Genomic DNA, 19,369 nt, shown 5'->3' on the forward strand with positions numbered 1-19,369 from the left:
CTCATTTACCATATTGTGGAAAAAAATCCATTATAGTTGCATGTAGTCAACATTGATTACTCTCTACTCCCCTTATATTCATTTTTTATTCATATATTATTCTATGATTTATTCAAGATCAAATGCCAAACATGTCACAGGAACTAAGCCGGGTGCTGGCGATTCAGTGTCACAAAAACAACCATCTGTCTGAATCCGAACTTCTCCGAGAACTTTTCAGTGCAACCATCTTTATCACCTTTCCTCCTCAGCCAGTACTGGTACCAATGACATAACCAGAATTACATTTTAGATGGTTTTCCAAAACTCTTGAGTTTTTACTTTCTTTAAAATTGTCACAATTCCACCTTTCTCCAAAACACATTTTCTTTCAAATCTTTCTTTCTTGGTTAAGTTAAGTGCCTAACTATAACTAGTCTTTGTTTTCTTACCTGACATAAATTCTAGATAAAATATTTGCTTTTTCCCCAGGTTGTCAGCTAATTCCTTTTCCACACCCTCCATCTTCAGATCCGTCAAAATTCACACTGTGTGGTTTAGATTAGTAATATTTTAATATTCTTCTTCCCTATGGAAGGAGAATGGCAAATGGTTCCAGTTCACCTGAGACTGGAGGGGGAGGGATACAAGATCTTGATATTCCAAGTTTTTCGTTTTGGATTCTCTGCATCTTTTATCTCTTTCTTTTATCTAACTGATTCAGAACCATCAGGGTTAGAATCAATATTACCTTAAGACCGCTGTGGAAGTACTTGGACTAAAGTAAAACTTCTAGGTAAACTCCCATGAGGCATTCATCATCTACTGGTTTAACAAATATATATTTTTAAATTTTTTATTATTTTAGTTTATTAATGTTTTTATTTTTGGCTGCGTCGGGTCTTAGTTGCGGCACATGGGATCTTTGTTGAAGCATGAAAGATCTTTCATTGTGGCACGCGGCCTTCTCTCTAGTTGTGGTGTGCGGGCATTTTCTCTTCTTTAGTTGTGGCACTCAGGCTTCAGAGCACATGGGCTCTGTAGTTTGCAGCACGTGGGCTCTCTAGTTGAGGCGCTCGAGCTCAGTAGTTGTGGTGCGCAGGCTTAGTTGGGCTGTGGCATGTGGGATCTCAGTTCCCTGACCAGGGATCAAACCTGCGTCCCCTGCATTACAAGGTGGATTCTTTACCTCTGGACAACCAGGGAAGTCCCAACAAATTTTTTTTTAGTTCTACTGTGCTCCAGGTACTATGATAGGCATTGCATTTGCCTCTCTGGTTAACTGGAAGTATAGCTACCGAGTTATCAAATCTGAATACAAACTTATTTCTACCACTTTATAAATTATTATATTTGCTTTACCATAATGCATATATTGTCATGAATTTTAAGTTCCTTGGGAAATGGAAAAGTTTGGCTATATGATGTTAGTTATTCAAAATTGTTTAAAATACTATCTACTATTTATTAATAAATCATTTAGTGTAGCACTTGGTTATTAGAAGCATTTAATAAGTATTGACTATTATTATTTTAGTATTATCAAACTGTATTAATTGATTATTTGACAGTGGTAAAAATTAAATATAAAAATATTAAACCCATTTAAGTACTAATTTTCACCCAGAAAATGATGGACTATTTTTTTTATTTTTAGTATATTTCCTAAAAATTTAATATTCAGTGGTATAAAGCACACTTTAAGATTGTCTTTGTTTCATAGAATCTAGGCAAGGAAAGGACATGAAGTCTATAACCTGACTTTAGTGACAAGTGCCTTCAAATTAAATTCTGACTAAAATTTATTCTGTTCTCACAGTTGAAAAAAGATTCCATTCTGCGACCTCTGAAAGATGTTTTAAAACCCTTATAGCTGGAAAGAGTCCTTTACAATTTCTAACATTAATATTCCCTATAATCCTGAGAACTGTTCTTTTCTAAAAATTAAATTCACTGATTCTTCACAATTCTCACAATACACGTTTACATATTTGAAAACATTCCAAGTTCTCCATGTTCTTTTTAAACTGTAAAACAGATTAAATATCCCATTTATTAGCTTGAGGAAAAGATTATTGTATTGCTTTGCCAGTAACAGCAGTTACAGAATTTTAAAACTAGTGGCATTTGTTGTACTACTGGAGTATTTAGGGAAAAAAACCCAAAAAATCCACTCGGACTGTAATACACTATGCAGTTTTTTGTTTTTCTTTTTTTTTACAGAAAGGATAGAAATCAAGGAGTAAATGAGAAAAAAAGTATGCGAGCTAGTTCAAAATGATAATAGGGAAAATTGTATAATAATCAAGTTATTATCTTTAACATTTTAGAATATTTAGGAGGAAAATAATGAGAGGTTGATTTTTGACTAGACATTAAAAAAATTAAACTGAATCTGAAAGGGAAACTGTATATCGAATTGGAAAGAGTATAATGACTTATAAACATTGTACATAAACCTGATGTGGCCAGCACTCATATTTAGTTGGTCAGTGGACACAGAAATTAAATGACAGAATGATGGAAACTCTCTTATTCATCACTATATCCCAGTCTCTGACATAAGGTAGCTGCTGAATAGATATCTCCTGAGAGGCCTGCAAGAGGAATATAGACAGACGTTGAACTCCAAACTGATGCACCTGGGCTGGTACTTCTATACTGGGAAAATATCCGCCCCGTTTCCATAACACTTGAATCCATCCACCCTTCCTTTTGTTTTCCATTCCCTTATCCAATTACCTTCTTCCTTTTTCCACTACATGTTAAAAAAATAGCCCAAATATTTCTAATAATTTTGGCTAACAGAACACAATAGGCACTGCTTCCTTGCCATCAATTTTACCTGGCCCCAGTGATTCTACCCACTATGATAAAACTCTCCTTTCCTGTCCATTTGTTTTCCTACCTCTGTTTTTGTTTTTACTCTGAGTTATAAATTATCAATACTAACTAATTACAAGCATATAAAATGAAGTGTGCTTTTAGTGCAATATTTTACATATATAGTTTTTATATGTAGATCACATATCACATATGTGATATGTATATATTTAGACAAATTGCATGGGTGTGTATAGTTCTGTTTTATTACATCTTATATAATTAAAATCATCAAAATGTTTCCTGAAAAATCATCTTCTAAAATTTCGTATAGGATTTTATATATTTAAATTGTCATTTTATAATACTTTTATGCCAAAGACAAAGGTATAATGAATACGTTTTAGTTTAGAGGAATGTATTCTTGTGTATTTAATAAAATTGTAACAGAAATCTTTCTTTTTTTGTTTTTTTTGGTCTGAGTTTCTATATATATTTGTATATAAGTAATATGTATATATATATATGTATGTAAATACATTTCTTTTTTTTTAATACTTTAAAGGGTCACATGATCGCATCCTGTGATGCCTGTGGAGTTACAAAGCTATGGGATTTTCGGAAGCTCTTACCAATTGTGTCCATTGATGTAGGTCCAAGTCCTGGCAATGAGGTGAACTTTGATTCATCAGGTAGGATCTTTTTTGTTTAACATTCTTGACCAAGCTAACAGCTTTAGTATTTGTTCTGAAACTATTTTCTATTGCCACTTTATGTTTTTTGCATTTCCTTCTATTTAAAAATCTGTTCTTGATATTATACTAGAATATACTACATTATGCTATATTTATCATATGATATATATCACGTCATATAGTGAAAGCATTACATTTATCACATATGTAAAGGAAGAAATAATAGAGGAGATAAGTGTGTGCTAATTTAGATTACTCAAGTTCCTAGCAGCATCATGCAAAATTTGGAGTCTACATCCCTTAGAATCACCATCCAACGTAAGTAAATTGAGTTTTTTGAAGGTAAAATAGCTAAAAGTAGGGAAGAACAAAAGTTTGGCAAAAATAAAATTGAAACTAATGGAATACTTTATAATAATTTAGTAATACCCCATATTCTCTAGATTTTACAATTAATTTTAAGTATATATTTATCTTGTTGCAAATTGTGTCCAATAATAATTATATTAATTGGTAATAATTGTAGTATTATTATCTGTGTTTAGCATTTTTTCTGCAGTAATATAACCGTTAACGGTGAGGTAAATTATTTTATCCTTGCTGATGATGAAGAGTGTAGCAACTGATGTTAACAATCACACAATGATTCCACTTGATTTAAAAGGTTAAAATTATAATTACATCTCTATCTTTAATGATAGCCTATGCTAAATAACGTATATCTGTTATTGATATAACTTACCTTTGCTGTTGTAATACACGTTTTAAACTTTCTTAAGATTTGAGAGGTTTAAAAATCTTTGATATTTATTTGCAGTAGCTCAAATTTTAGTCAAAGAAATAAAGATAGAATATATATAAAGGAAATAATGACGTTCTATTTAAAAATAGTCCAAAAAGTATGAATATACTAGAAGCAATTCTAAAGTCATAAGGTAATTATGTGTTTCATGGAACTGGTTTCATGATATTGACATCACATATCTAAAATTCAGAATACAGTAAGCTTGTCTTCTTAAAAAACTTGAAGCTGTGTTCCCATTGCAGATTGGTATATGAACCATATATATGACTTCCTTAAAAATATGTTAGTAAAGTTCTTGACATTAAGACTTTTATGCTCTGCTAGAATTCAAACAGAAAGCACTGTACAGAATAAAAGATCCCAACTATGAGAATTTAATTTTATAATGTAAAGGCCCATTCGTATTTCAATTTATACTTTTTGATATATAGAATATGCATTGACATCATAATTCTAAAGGAACTTTAACTTGGTTGTTACAAACATTTTCACATCCATAAATCCCTTTTTACTATCTTGAGGTAGCATCCAAGTACTCATGGCCTTGAGTGTTGAATTCTGAAATTTCAAAACTTTTGGCTGTACTTTCTAATAATAGAAGTTAAAGGGTGTTTTGAAATGCTGTACAACTAATACTAGGTACATATTTTACTGTCATAATTGTTAAATATGTTGCCACTGCCTTTTACTGTCCTTGTCATCCAGCCCAAAATTTCTTTTCTATGCATTGTCAGGCAAACTTATTTTAAATATATGTCAGTTCCTATCATACTGTCATACAAGTCAATATCATCTTAAAGCCCCTAGTACAACAAACCTCTTTTTTTTTCTCCATGACTGCTATATACTTGATGGTACACTAATATTAAGAAAACTGTCAGAATCAAGGATGGAACAATGAGAAACATAAAAGATAAAGAGTATAAACCAGGGACCCTGTTAATGAAAACACTTCATCAGTTTGAAGGAATATAATTTCAACCTGACCTTCCCATCCCTTTGACCATTTCTTCAAGGAACATACTATAATTAATTTTAATTCTACGTGTTTGAGAAATCAGTGTCTTTTTCTCATTGAATACTGAGAAATTTGTGCTTCTGTTGAGGAGAAGTCTTCAGTGACTCATCATTTTAAAAGTCTGAAATATATCAGCAGTTGAAGGAACTAGGTAGAGCAAACAAGGTCTATTGAGGGTCTGAACAGAGAGGTGAAATCACAAAGTTAAATACCAGAAATTATGTTCATCTCAAGAGAGTAAAGAAAAGTGAAGTCAAGAGCAAAACAAAATCGAAATAAGGACAGGGACACATAGATCTCTTCTCATCTGCATTTCTTCAGGAAAAGATGATTTAAAAGAAAAGTATAAAAAGATATCATGAAAATATTTGAACTATGAGGATAAGATCAAATCTAACTTAATAAGTTCAAAATACTCTTCATTTGACATACTTTTATTTATTCCCAGTGGCAAGCCAATACAAGCTTTCCTCCTTGGACCTGAGGAAAAGTCATTGATAATACACATGCAGTATCATCACAATATCATATAATATATGTGGAAGTACTGACAGTATTCGTTCTGAGAAATTTAATGTAAGAAATTTAATATAAACTACTCATATACATAGTTTTTAGATATTCTAAATAATCAACATAGAAACAAAAATTTTCTCATCTTATATCTCTGGATCAGTTTAATTGAAGGGCATCTTGAAATTATGAGGTGTGCTGCTTAAAAAGAGCTGTTTCCATATACAATGGCTTATCTTTATAAATAAGGGATTCCTTCACTGCAAATCCAACATGGTATACAAATAAATTTGAGTAGTCATTAAAGGCTGAAATTGTGGTCCATAACATTTGATTTCAAATTTTTATGTATATTAAAGATTCCTCATTATATATTAACCTCATACATAAATATTTTTATTTTAAACTTATAAAAGTAAATTATGTGCTAGTGAAATGGTACTTTGTTTTAAAATTGAGACTTCTCATAGTGTATCATTTTTGAAATGTATCTTTGATAATATTTGAAAACCAGTGGTATAGAAAAAGAATATAGACTATATAATTCAGACCCTTAGCTCTTCCCCACCTTTTAGACTATAAACAAATTATTTAATCTTCCTGAACTAAGTTTCCTCATAGAAATAATGGAGGAGATAACTGTCTTACTATATTCTAATGTATTTCAAAGGGTTAATTATATTCTGTAATGAGGAAATTCTAATACAGTCTTGTTTTCATGTAATATTCAAAAAAATTTAAATAGTTAACTAGCAAATAAAGCTACATATAATGTTATATATGCATATATAATTAAAATCAAAAGATTTAAAGATATGTGAATCACCATCTCGAGGTTAGCTTTTCTGTTGCTGTAAGAAATCAGCTTGTTACACATTTAAAAGAGGAGTTGCATGCAGCATAGTATTATTTACATAATGTTTTATTTGCAAATACATTGCTTGCAACAAACACAGATTACCTGTGTTTATAGATATATACATATATCAGTATATATTTGTAAAGGGATAAGTGTTCCTTTCTCATTAAACAGAGAACCTTCTGGTAATACAACGCTACACATTTTTACGAATATTCACTATCTAAATATCTCCCACTTGGCATACTCAAATGCCATATGTTTTACCATTCAAAAATTTATTACTATTTCAGAAAATGTTAAATGGAACTGTGTAGTGAAAGTAATAAAAATGAACTGTGAGAATTTCTACATACACTTTTCCACATCTCTCATTTTGTTGTGTTTATGAAGTTTAGCAATATTTTTCACTCCTTTGTAAAAGGTAATTCCGGTACACTTGCAAAAAAGTCACATCCCTAGAAAATGCAGGAGCTGAAGTTTGAGCCAGATGGGGACTTTCCACTAGAAAACTTATCAGTCTCAGATCATTGAAATGAGCAAGGTTTGCCACCATTTGGCGGTAATCCTAAATATTTCCCACAAGGAGAACCACAATAGAAATACTAAAATAGAAGAAAAAATAATGACCCCATTATAAAATATGAAAATTACCAGACCCCTCTAAAATTGCTCAAAAATAAGCCTCAAATCTTTTGTTCAAATTTGATTTATTAGCTTCTGTTAGTAAAGGCTGCAGTTCACTGTTTTGTATTTAAAAGGCAGATTGTGGTTAACTCCTTCTGTTGGAAGCAGTATAATATAATGGAGGAAGCACTCACTTAGAAACCCTGGTTTTGAATTTTGTCTCCACTGCTAACTAGCTGAATGATCTTGGTGAACTTTCCGAACATTTCTGAGCCTCAGTTTCCTTGTATGTGAAATGTTAAAAACCTATCACGACTTCCACTTCCAGCCAAGATGGAGTAACAGGGACCAGATTTACCCTTCCACCTGAAACACATGAAAAAACAGACAAAATTTATGAAACGATGGTTTTCAGAAATTGAACATTGGGCAATGGAAGACAGTCCTGAAGGGAAGTAGGGGTGGTAAATAAGATGAGCTCTATGGCTGCCCATAATACTGTCTGGAGAAAATTTCTAGGTCACATCTCAGGGATGGACAGAAACCTTGGGGAAACCCCACAGCCTCCCAGAGTTGAGGAGATGGAGTGGGCAGTCCAGGGAGGCCAAGGCAGCTAGAGTTTGCAGGCAGAGTACAGGACAGGGGACAGCAACACAGAGAGAGAGCTCTGGAGATTTACAGAAGATCCCCTCCAGTCTTTAGCTGAGTGCAGATCAGTCCACGACAGCCTAAAGCCACAGAAAAATCTGTATGAAGAGTTAAAAAGAAAAATCCCCAAAGATCAGGGGAGCCTAGGAATAGTTTGTACTCCCACCAACCAGCTTGGTAAAACCTTGCAATTCAAAGGATAGTAGATAGAACAGGGATTGGCCAACTACTGCCCATGGCCTGTATTTATATTTAATTTTAATGGTAACAACAACCACACCCGTTAATTTACATATTATCTAAGGCTGCTTTCACATTACAACAGCAGAGTTGAGTATTCACAAGGGAAACAGCATGGCCTGTGAAGCCCTAAAACATTTACTGTCTGGCTCTTTACAGAAAAATTTGCCAAGGGAAAGGGCTCAGAAGGTCATTACCTCAGTAGTGAGGCAACATCAGTCCACACCTCTAGATCTAGTCCCTTCACTGTCTTTGAACCATCTGAGTTGGCCCATGTAAAAACCTGTTTATTCTTTACTACAACTTAATGAGATTGTTACTGTTGTCTCCTTTTTACAGATGAGGAAACTAGGACATGAAGTTAACAAAAAGCCTAATGACACCTGGCTGATCAAATGTGGAGTCAGAATTCAAAGCTGGGCAGTCTAATTCCAGAGACTAGAATTTAGACTTTATATTATTCTGCTTCTCATTGTAATAATAGTATTCAGTTTCATATTGATATGTGACATCTGTTAGGAGTTATAATTCATTTGCTATGAATATTGAAATAATCTAATTAATGATCACTTGACAATGTTTGACTCAAACAAACACTATTTGTCAATTAGTTGTCTCTGGAAGAAAAACAGGAAAAGAAGATCTCCCTAGTATTATCTGCCAGGTTTTTGATGTGTCTTATAACAAGGGGGAACCCTAAATATGTTCCTAATGGGAGCTGGAACTCCAGCCCCACACCTCAAGGTAAATACCTATCAGACTAATCTGGGTGGAATAAGTGAGTGCCTGCAGGCACTTTTGCTATTTATTTAAGTCTTGGCCTGATTACAAACTGAAATAAGAAAGGAAGAAAGCAAGGTAACTTCTATGATCTCTAAGGCATAAGGCAGAGCTGAGGTAAGTTGCTCCTTCTAAGAGCAAGCCCATTCTATCTACTACATCAGTTTCCTTGGAAAGAGAGTTACAAGGAGAGGGGATAAAATACAAGAGAGAAAAGACCAGATAACTCTGCTCAATTATTTATAATCCCGTTATTTCATCCCCTGTTTGTATGCAAATCCATTTTGTTTTTGAGTAGAATATGGTCCCCTCTGCTGCTGGAGAAAGGAACTGGAGGAACGGAAGGAAATCAGATTTTGTATCTCCCTTGGAGACCCAAGTGTGTCATTGAAACAATAGGGAAAGGGGTAGGGCACGACCTTTGAAAGAATGACATAGCCTGAGGACATGACATAAACTGATTAGAACCAAATGGGTCCAAGATGGTGGATCAGTCGACTTCCACTAGACCTTGAGCCTCAGTATACACTCACTGAACACATCAGCAAGCTAAGTGATACACCCACAGGTGCCATGACAGTTCCAAGTCTGACCATAAGAATCAAAAAGTGGGCGGTGGCCCAGTTCCTAGAAATCCCCGCCCCTTCCTGAAATAGCTGGAATACTCCTCCCACTCATTAGACTATGAAATTACCCACCCCTGTAAAAACTGACAACTCCATACCCTGGTGCCTTTTTCACCTTCTGAAATGGCCCACACTCTGTGGAGTGCGTTTCTCTCTAAATAAATGCACTTCTTACCTATCACTTTGTCTTTCACTGACTTCTTTCTGCGATGAGACATCAAGAACCTGAGCTTCATTAAGTCCCGAAACCAGGTCTGTGATCTCAGTTGGAAGACTGGGTTTTGGCTGTGTTCGAGTCCTGGCCACATGGGTTCAAGTCCCAATCTGAGTTTTGACTGGGTTCAAGTCCCAGCACGTGGGCTCAAGTCCCAATCTGAGGTGCACAGTTTCATCATTAATACCTGCAATGAAGTATACTATGATCTAGGAACTGCTCTAGGTGCTTTTTCTTTTAATCATCACAGAACTATGAGTTTGGTTCATTTCTCCCATTTTAAAGAGTTTTGAGAGCTTTAATTACATATATATATTAATAAATATACACATTTGTACAGTTCTATGAGAGCCTGAATTTAGCTCTAGGAAATTGTAAAGAAAAAACTCTGGAGATTCATAGGAACTGGTTTTACACTTTACCTGTAAAAAAGCTATTCTTTCTCTTTGGTTTTTGTCATGCTATTCCATGTTTTAGAAACATTTTTATTCACCTGACAGCAAGTATGGAAAATAGCATGCTAATGATAGTGGGGACACCGTGTATTGAAGGTGTATTGACCAAAGATATATTAATTCAGAAATAATATTTGTAATTGTACAAAGTGTTATGACCATAAACCTGTTCTGATTGGTCTATTTTCCATTCTAAATGGTTGGTAGCGATGCCATATTAGTTTTTAAGTATTTAGACTGTCATCCTAATAATGGATCACAAATTCTGAGAACTGGAATGCATTTGAATTACACAAATTATGAAAGTTTTATATAAATGAAAGTTACTGACTTTTTCAAAATATAGAATTTATACATGTAACTAAGTCTTATTCCTTTCAGATATTATGTTTGAAAGGGTGTGTACTTAATCTAATGACAACATCATTATTCAAACTATGAAGCTCTACTTTTCAATGATTTCATATCTCCAATACTCACAAATGTCTTATCTGAGTCTGGATTGAATTCGTAGAAACATCTAGAAATAATTCACATCCTGTGTGTCAGAAAAGGGCATTTGAGTTAAGCATAAGGCAAGGCTCTAAAGAATAAAGATTGTTGTTCATCTGTGATTTGTAACATGAAGTTGAGCAGGAAACTTAATCTCTGTTGACCTCAACTTGATCTTCTCAAAAATGAGAGATTTGGATTAAGTGACTTCATCAACTAGGTTTTCAACCTAAGTTTTACACAACTGAGTATTGCATTTTCCTAAAAATACCAAATTGTAAGTAAAACATTCTACTTTTCCTTGATCCAAAATGGAAATACAATTTGATATAAAAATCAAGATTATTTAAAATTTGAGCCTCAAATTTAAGCGACAGCTGTATTGCTCAGCAATACAAAACTTTTATTCTTGCCAACCTAGCAACACATTCAGTCTCTGTAGGAACAGATATTTTGGCCAAAATAAATGTATAAGTTTCAACATTTTAATAAATTAATGACTCAAATTCTTCATAGAAGACTTTATGAGATAGTAAAAATCTGACCCATTCTGGTTTAATCAGAGCAGGAAATAACTTATTAATCTTACACATTAGAGCATTATACAGGTGCAATCAGCTATTGCAACTACAAATGCCTGGATGAAACAAAGAAGCCACACTTGTGTTTTTAGATCCTCGATTTTGTGTAATATTTTTAAAACAAGTATAGTTCTACTTGTTGCTTAGTTCTCTGTTGTAGTTGTACTGCATAGAAATATAATTGTAACATTATAGGCATAGATGATCAAAAAGTACTTGGAAATGTTTTCCTATGTACCTAAAATATCTCCTTGGAAGTTCGTTACAAAGCTTATGTGCCTAATTATATATAAACAATTTAAATCCAGCTCATGTCCAAAAAATGACGAATTCTAAATTACTGTCATCACATTTAATGAAGATTAATTTTGTAGTAGTCATGTAAGAAATAGTTTTCAAATGCATTTATATTAGTTATATGCATATAACAATTAATGTGCTAATTTCTTGTCAACACATTTAAGAAATTCAAAAAGATTTTTATCTGTGTAACAAGTATGAGAAATTAGTTTCATGACTAGCTATATCTTAATATCATCTAGGCAATAAGATATTCCAATTCATATAATTAACTATGACTGTATGTTTACAGATATAATAAAAATTACATATACATGCTAGCATAGATCATTGTGAAATATGACTTATTTTCTCATGCATATATTAATCAAGAAAAATGCATTTTATATAAAGAATTAAAGCACAATCAGACCTTTGAATTTTTCTAAGGGGTTCACAGTTATGGTACTAAGGGAAATGTACTATTTTAATCTAATAGCATATAATAGTTATTAGATTTAAAAATAATACAGTTGAAATTTGTAGTCTACACACACTTCATGGCCCAAAATCAAGTAGCCCAAGAATTTGTCGTCTTTTTAATAGATTACATTTGCAAAATTGAATAGATAATCATCTTTAATCTGCCAGCTGATACTTCTTAATAGGATAATCCTTTAAGAGAAGTTGCAGTTCAACAGATGTGCAAATCAACCCAGAGCAAATAGCACACTGCTCTTGGAAATGGAGACTGCACTGTTGGCACTTGTGATAACGCTCAGTTATATTTATCTAAAATTTAATTTCAAACGATATTCACAGATGATTTATTCAAATCTAATTGATCTCAGAAGTATCTTTTCTCACTTGTAATATAATAGGAGTGAAAATAAAAATTATTTAAAATCATCTTCATGCAACATCCCCTACTATGCACTCTACCAGCAAAAGGAAAAAACGAAAAATTGAAAAGAAGAAATAGTATAGTATTGGTATTATGAAAATCAACACTCTCTAAATGTTTTGAAATAATGAGTTTGATAAATAGAATAATAGATATGCATTGGGAATAATATATATGCATTTAAGATCATGCCTTCTAACCAAGAATTATATTATTCTCTCGTATTTTTGTTTGTCTAATGGTGGAAGTTACGTTAATTCAGTTGACAAATATTTAGTGGTAGCCTATTATCTGCCAGGTACTGTTCTAAATTCTGGGATTCAGCTATGAAGAGACCAGTAAGATTCTATTTACAAAGTAAATTGAAGCAATAGCCATGAATGTGCAAGTAATAAACTGGGAGTGTTGAAAACTATAAGTTAAACCGTTCCACGCATAATATGCTATAGGTGCCATCAGAGTGTGATTTGTAAAGAATATCCAGTAGCTGTATATGGAGCTGGAGAAAAAAGATGGGCACTTCTATAATGTTAACTACAACATTACCCATTTCTCTCCTCATGGACTCAGTTTAATTTTAAGTTTTGATCTTCTGTTATCCTTTCACTATGCCTTTCATAATGTTTGATTTGTTCCTTCGTCCATGTGGCATTAGGAACCACTTATTCTTATCAGAATTTAGTTGTAATGATGGATGTTTCTGCTGCTTCTGCTTCAGCTTCTCTTTCTCCTTCTTCTAGTTGTTTCCTCCTCCCCCTTCCTCCATAGGTCCCTTCGTTTCATTTGTCTTATCTCTCCTTTCTTTCCTTCTTCCTCAAATACAAAGACCTGAGTTAACCGTACTTCTCAATACATAATAAACAATTATCATTTGATTTTATTACTTTTCACCTTTCATGTTCCATCCCTACTCTCATTCCCTCTGACACTCTATGGAAGTTTTTAAATATCTTTGATATGTTTCCTTAGTTTACAAGTATCTTTGAAGAATATATAGAGTTACTTTATATACATATGTACCTAAGATTTAAAAAAACTTATTTTGTCATAAATTTCATTGTTTCTTGCTTTTTCATTCTATACTATGTTCTTAAGTTTTATCCATATTAATATATGTGAGAGTTTCTCTGGGGTATATACCCGGGGGAGGACTTGCTATGCCATAGAATGTATGTTATTTAATTTAATTAAGCATTTTCATATTGTTCTTCAGAATCACTATAACTAGTTTACAGTCCTTCAAGGAATCTCATTTTCAACATTTGGTAGTGCTGTGGACTGAATTGTATCCCCCCAAAATCCATATGTTGAAACCCTAACTTCCAATGTGACTGTATTTGGAGAAAGGGCTTTTAGGAAGTAATTAAACTTAGATGAGGTCATAAGGGTGGGGCCCTGATCCAATAGAATGAATAGTCATTTAAGAAGAGACATGTGTACACATGAGGAAAGATTATGAAGGCTCACAGCTAGAAAGCCACAGTCTGCAAGCCAGGAAGAGAGCCTTCACCAGAACCTGACCATGCTGGCACCCTGATCTGGGACTTCTAGCCTCCAGAACTGTGAGAAATAAATTTCTGCTTTTGAAGCCACCTGGTCTATGGTATTTTGTTATGGCAGCCCAAGTAGACTAATACAGATAGTATTTAATTTTATAATTCTGCCAGTACAGTGGGCACTATATGCATTGCATTTCCCTACTTACTAGTAATGTTGAACATCTTTTTTACATACTTGTCAGTCTTTTAGGCTTCCTCATCTGTGAACTAATTGCCTTTGCCCATTTTTTTTTATTGGATTTCCTTCCTGTTGGGACTTACAGATTTGCAATAATTATCTGAGTATTAATCTACTGTTAATTTTGAATGTATATTTATCCCAAAGAGAAAAATATTTACTGATCTCATCTATGGTGTCTTTTACTAAATTGAAATCATTAAATGTCATAGAATCAAAACTATTTTATTTTTTTCTTAGTACTTTTTTTCGTTTGGGGGCATTGCTTGAGAATTTTATCATTATTAGGTCACAAAAGCATTTTCCTGCATCTTCCTTTTTTAGCTTTATGTTGTTACCTTTCACATTTTGGGACTTTGATTCAAAGTGCAAGGAGTTGCTATCAGTTAGAGTTTCTTCCAATAACAAACCAACCCAGAATCTTCCTGATTTATTGGAGCATTTGTTTCTTGTTCTCTTATGAGAGAGCTTCAGGTTGGCTCAGGCCTGATGTACTTTGCTGTGCTTCCTCTGAACTCCATGTGTCTTCTCATTCTGAACCCCAGGGCCTGTGTGTAGGACATGTTCACCTCCTACAATAAGCATAGCTGGAAAGAAAAAGAAACACAGCAATCATATTTATATCTTCTTTTGAATGTGACAAATACTGTCTGCTTAATATCCCATTGTCCAAAGCACGTTCACAAGTTATAAGCAAGTCCAAAGCCACTTAGATGGGGGCATATACTATTATCATAGATTACAGAGACATGTCTTGGATAATGCCTAGGGATTTCTAACCTTATTACAGGAAAGAAATACAAAGTTGGGAACAATAATTCAATGACTATAGTGGGAGATCCAACTTTATTTTCCTATCTGTTGAGACATTTTTCCTGACACCATCAACTATACAGTTAAATCTGTGACGTCACTTCTATCATATATCAACCTCATATAGAGAAACAGTCTTTCCTGAATTCTTTATTCTAATCTTTTGGTAACATTGTCTTTTTCTGAGTTGGTACAATTCTGTTTTTATTACTGGATGTTCTAGTATTACTTAATATATGAATGTGAAGCCACTCTTTGCTCTTCTTTTCCAAAAGTATCTATTGGGCTTCTTATCTCCTGGGATTTTTAGAGTTACCCTTTTAAAAATTTTAAATTATATTATGTCAGAGAATATGGCCTGTATTAAGTTGATATCCTGTGGCCTCTAATGTAGACAATTTGTTCAGTGTTCTTTGTGTAATCAAAAAGAATTCATATGTATATACACCTTATTAGGTCAAACATTTTTCTGGAATTTAGTTTTAGCTTATTTACTGGATATTCAAATAATTTATAACATTTATTTTGACTGCTTGAGCTCTCAGTTTCTAACATGGGTATAGTAAAAATCCTTAACCACAAGTATTAATTAATTTATCCTTATAATTCTATCAGTTTTGCTGCATATATCTTGAGGCCATGTTTTAGATACATATATTCATAATCATGATATCTACTTGATATTTTCTCCCTTTTATCAGTCTGTAACATCATCTTCATGGTGATTTTGCCTTAAGTTCTATTTGGTCTTGTATTAAAAATCGGTACCCTGTTTTCTTTGGAGTTGTATTTTCCTGATAATCTTTCTTTCCATACCTTTACTTTTCACATTTTTGTTGGAATTTCATATTTGTTTTTTTTAATTTAATTTTTTGCTTTTTTCTTCAATCTAATATTTCTGTCTTTGGAATGATGTATTTGCTTTACTTATAATAATGATTTTTTTCTACATTAATATGCATGCATAGAAAAGTGTCTGTATTAGTCAGGATTCTCCAGAAAAACAGAACCAATAGGATGTGTGTTTGTATGTGTGTATATACAGCTTGAATCCAAATGTAGTACAAAGGCAAAATTGCTTTATTCTCAGGGACTTCAGTCTATGTTTCTTAGGACCTTCAACTGATTGGTTGAGGCCCAGCCACATTATGGAGGGTAATCTGCTTTACTCAAAGTCTACTAACTTAAATACTAATCATACAGAAATACCTTCACAGCAACATTTATACTGGTGTTTGATCAAAACAGGGTACCATGGCTACCATGGCCTAGTCAAGTTGACACATAAAATTAACTACAACAATTCTTTTCTGATACCCTCTGTCTCTTGTCTTTCTTTTGATGATATTAATGCTTTCAGGAAACACTTATTTTGCCCTATTCTAGATGCTAAGTATAGAGCAGTGTGTATATATATACATAATTCTATTCTCATGGAACTTACATTCTACTTAGGGGAGAAGGATCAGAGGAAGGTAGATGATAAACAACTAATAGAATCAACATTAACAAGTGGTGATAAGTGCTATTAAAAAAAATAAACCAGAATGGAGTGTAGTGAGGTGAAATATTACTTTATAGAGAATGTTCAGAGATAATGTCTCTATGAAGTGATAAATTAGAGCAGAGACTTGAAGGAAGTGAGGGAATAGATCAAGTGGTTATCAGAGGGAAGAGTGTTCTTGGCAGAGAGAACAGCAGTACAAAGTCTCTATGCTGGAACTATATTTATGTGTTTGAGGTTAGATGAGGAGAATTATGAGGGGTGATTCAAAATGTTATCCAAAGACCAGATCATGGATGGTGTTGGAGGCTATGGTCCCAACTCTGGTCTTTATTTTTAAGAAGGATTATTGTGATAAATTATGTTAATTTTTAAAATGCATGCACATTCAGTGGGGTATGGGTAAATTAGTCTTGCTGAAAAAGAATAACACATGAAACTTAAAAGAGAACCAATATGTTTGATCAAGTCAAAGAATAGTCAGTAAATTGGTTTGCTATTATTTATGGATGATCAAATCACAGCAAAAATTGTTATCCTTATTTATGTTTAAAGACATGGTAAGACTTAAGTTCCTGACTCAACTGTGTGAAATATAGAAATCTAAATTCATCAGACACTGCTAATAGATAGCAATTGATATCATAATAATGAACAATTTCAGGAACTATAGTTACCTTTGCAACACTTTCTTCTTCTTTAAGAAGCTGATAAGATATTTATGTATATGAATATTGCTGAATGTTCTGTTGAGGAGGAGGTAGTTATGGATTTGCTACTCTCCTCTCTCATATCAATAGACAATTCGCTACTCATTACCACTATGGAAACTTATACAGAGACATGTTGACAGTGATAGCATTTAGAGGTGCTTAACTTTTACTATTGTCAACCTGACAGCCATGTTAAAATTAAATTAGTTTGATTTGTTTTTAAGAATTTCCTTGAAGATATTTGCCGACATATACGGTTACATGAGGAAAGTGTTTCCATTTAAAGAAAATATGTATCAGTGAGAATTTGGTAGTATTTTGCTATACATTTTGTAATGGTGAAGTAATGGAAAAAGGGTGCTTAGAGACCTCATCTCAACCTGGGAGACCTGGAGTAATAATGTCCTGTATCTGTATAATGTTTTATCGATTTTAATGTCATTCATTTCACCAGCATATTTCTACCACTTAGTCTGGTGGGGTTTTCATTATCAAAAAGACTTCTCTTTTAACATGTTTTGTACTGGTTTTTATTGTGTGCTTGTTTGCCCTAGCTGACATCCAGTTTATTTTGAGACAGTTGAACTAGGTTTTATTTCCAGGTTTGTTATCTCCATTCTTCTGCCTAGATTCAAAGTATCCTGTAACTTTTCTCTGTTTTCTTTTCCTCCTGAGACTGTAGTCCCAATTAAACATTGCTACTTGTAAGAAAGCTTTAACCCAGCTTTGGAGTTTGGGACAGCCAACTGATCATAATCAATGATGAATATTGTGTTGACAGTAGTACTTAATATCCCCATCATATCTCAGTCAATCACATTAAAATATTGCCCTACTATTTTCAGTAATGAAGGTAAAATTTGTGTTAACAAAGCCATATTTGCTATAATTCAAAGTCAGCATTCTCATGTGATGAAATTATTAGAGAGCCTCATTTTAAGTGTTGAATGATAAAATAAAGAGAGCATTATTCACTCTAATTATAAATAATCCTCAAAAATAATTCAAAAGGGCATCTGTGAATACCAGTCATGAAAAGATAATAACTGAAGACAATTTGAAAATAAGTTAAATATGCAAGCATAAGACTTGTTCAGAAATCTCATACAATGGAATACCAAGTAACCATTAAAGTGTCATTAATGTATATATAATGAAGTACAAAGATAGTATTTCATAATACATAGTGAAGATAAAGGTAGAAAAAAATAGAGTATAGGATATAATTTCACAATGAGTAGATAGATAGATAGGCAGTTAAACAGAGAGATGGATGTTATACTGATGATTCTCCACTGGCTCTGCCCCTCACTCATCCATTCTGTCTCTTCGCTGCCCTCCTCTGTTCCCTGAGAAAGATGCTTGCCCATTGACTTATGTTCGGGATTGACCAATGAGAGGCATTGACAGGAGAGGAGAGAGCAGGAGGAGAGTTTGGAGCATTTATCCCTTCTGCTCCCACCTTGGATGCATTTGTAGTGATGGCTGCATTGCTTGACAGCTATAGCTCCTGTCAGGCAGCCCCACTTCTAAGGCTCCAGTTCTTAGCCAGGTTCCACTTAGGTCATTTCCACTCTTTGCCCCTTCAAGTCTAGGGTAGGTAACAACTTCCCACTGCTCCTAGTTTATGTATTTATTTTCTTAAATTTTCCTCTATTTTTTCCCCTCTGTAAATGGTCCCTTCATTAATAAGCCTCTTTAAAATTTCTATCTGAGCATGTGCTCCTTGTTTCCTGCCAAGACCCTAACTGATACAGATGCACATAAAGAGCCTGGCATTATAGCCACCAAAATGTGTACAGGAATTCTCTGTGAGGTGTTTTCCCTATGCTCTATGTAAATTTCTTAAAGTAAATATGTAATAATTGTTTAATACAAAAAAGGAAAAAGAATCTGTACATGAAAGAAATAAGAAATAACATGCAAATAAATTACCCTGCTATGAAACAGTGAAGAGCTGGTATCTTTTTAACTTCTTATTGTTGTTGGCCAGATTAATCCTAATGATCTTTCCTACCCATCTCCTCCCAACGTGAGACAGCAAGAAAGGAGGGAAACGGCAAA

The 19,369-nt window shown here is 33.4% G+C and overlaps 1 protein-coding gene across 1 annotated transcript in view; it reads left to right on the top strand.

Annotated features, from left to right (window-relative positions):
- The window catches only part of SPAG16 (sperm associated antigen 16), a gene marked incomplete at its 5' end in the record, with an annotated part of 884,947 nt that overhangs the window by 633,581 nt on the left and 231,997 nt on the right, over window positions 1–19,369 (top strand). Inside the window, one exon of the mRNA XM_082840650.1 lies at window positions 3,368–3,494. Coding sequence (XP_082696776.1) covers window positions 3,368–3,494 — 127 coding nt within the window. The remainder of the gene's footprint in view (window positions 1–3,367; window positions 3,495–19,369) is intronic.

Source organism: Leucopleurus acutus (assembly GCF_964270905.1).
Source record: "Leucopleurus acutus genome assembly, chromosome: 6".
NCBI lineage: Eukaryota > Metazoa > Chordata > Mammalia > Artiodactyla > Delphinidae > Leucopleurus > Leucopleurus acutus.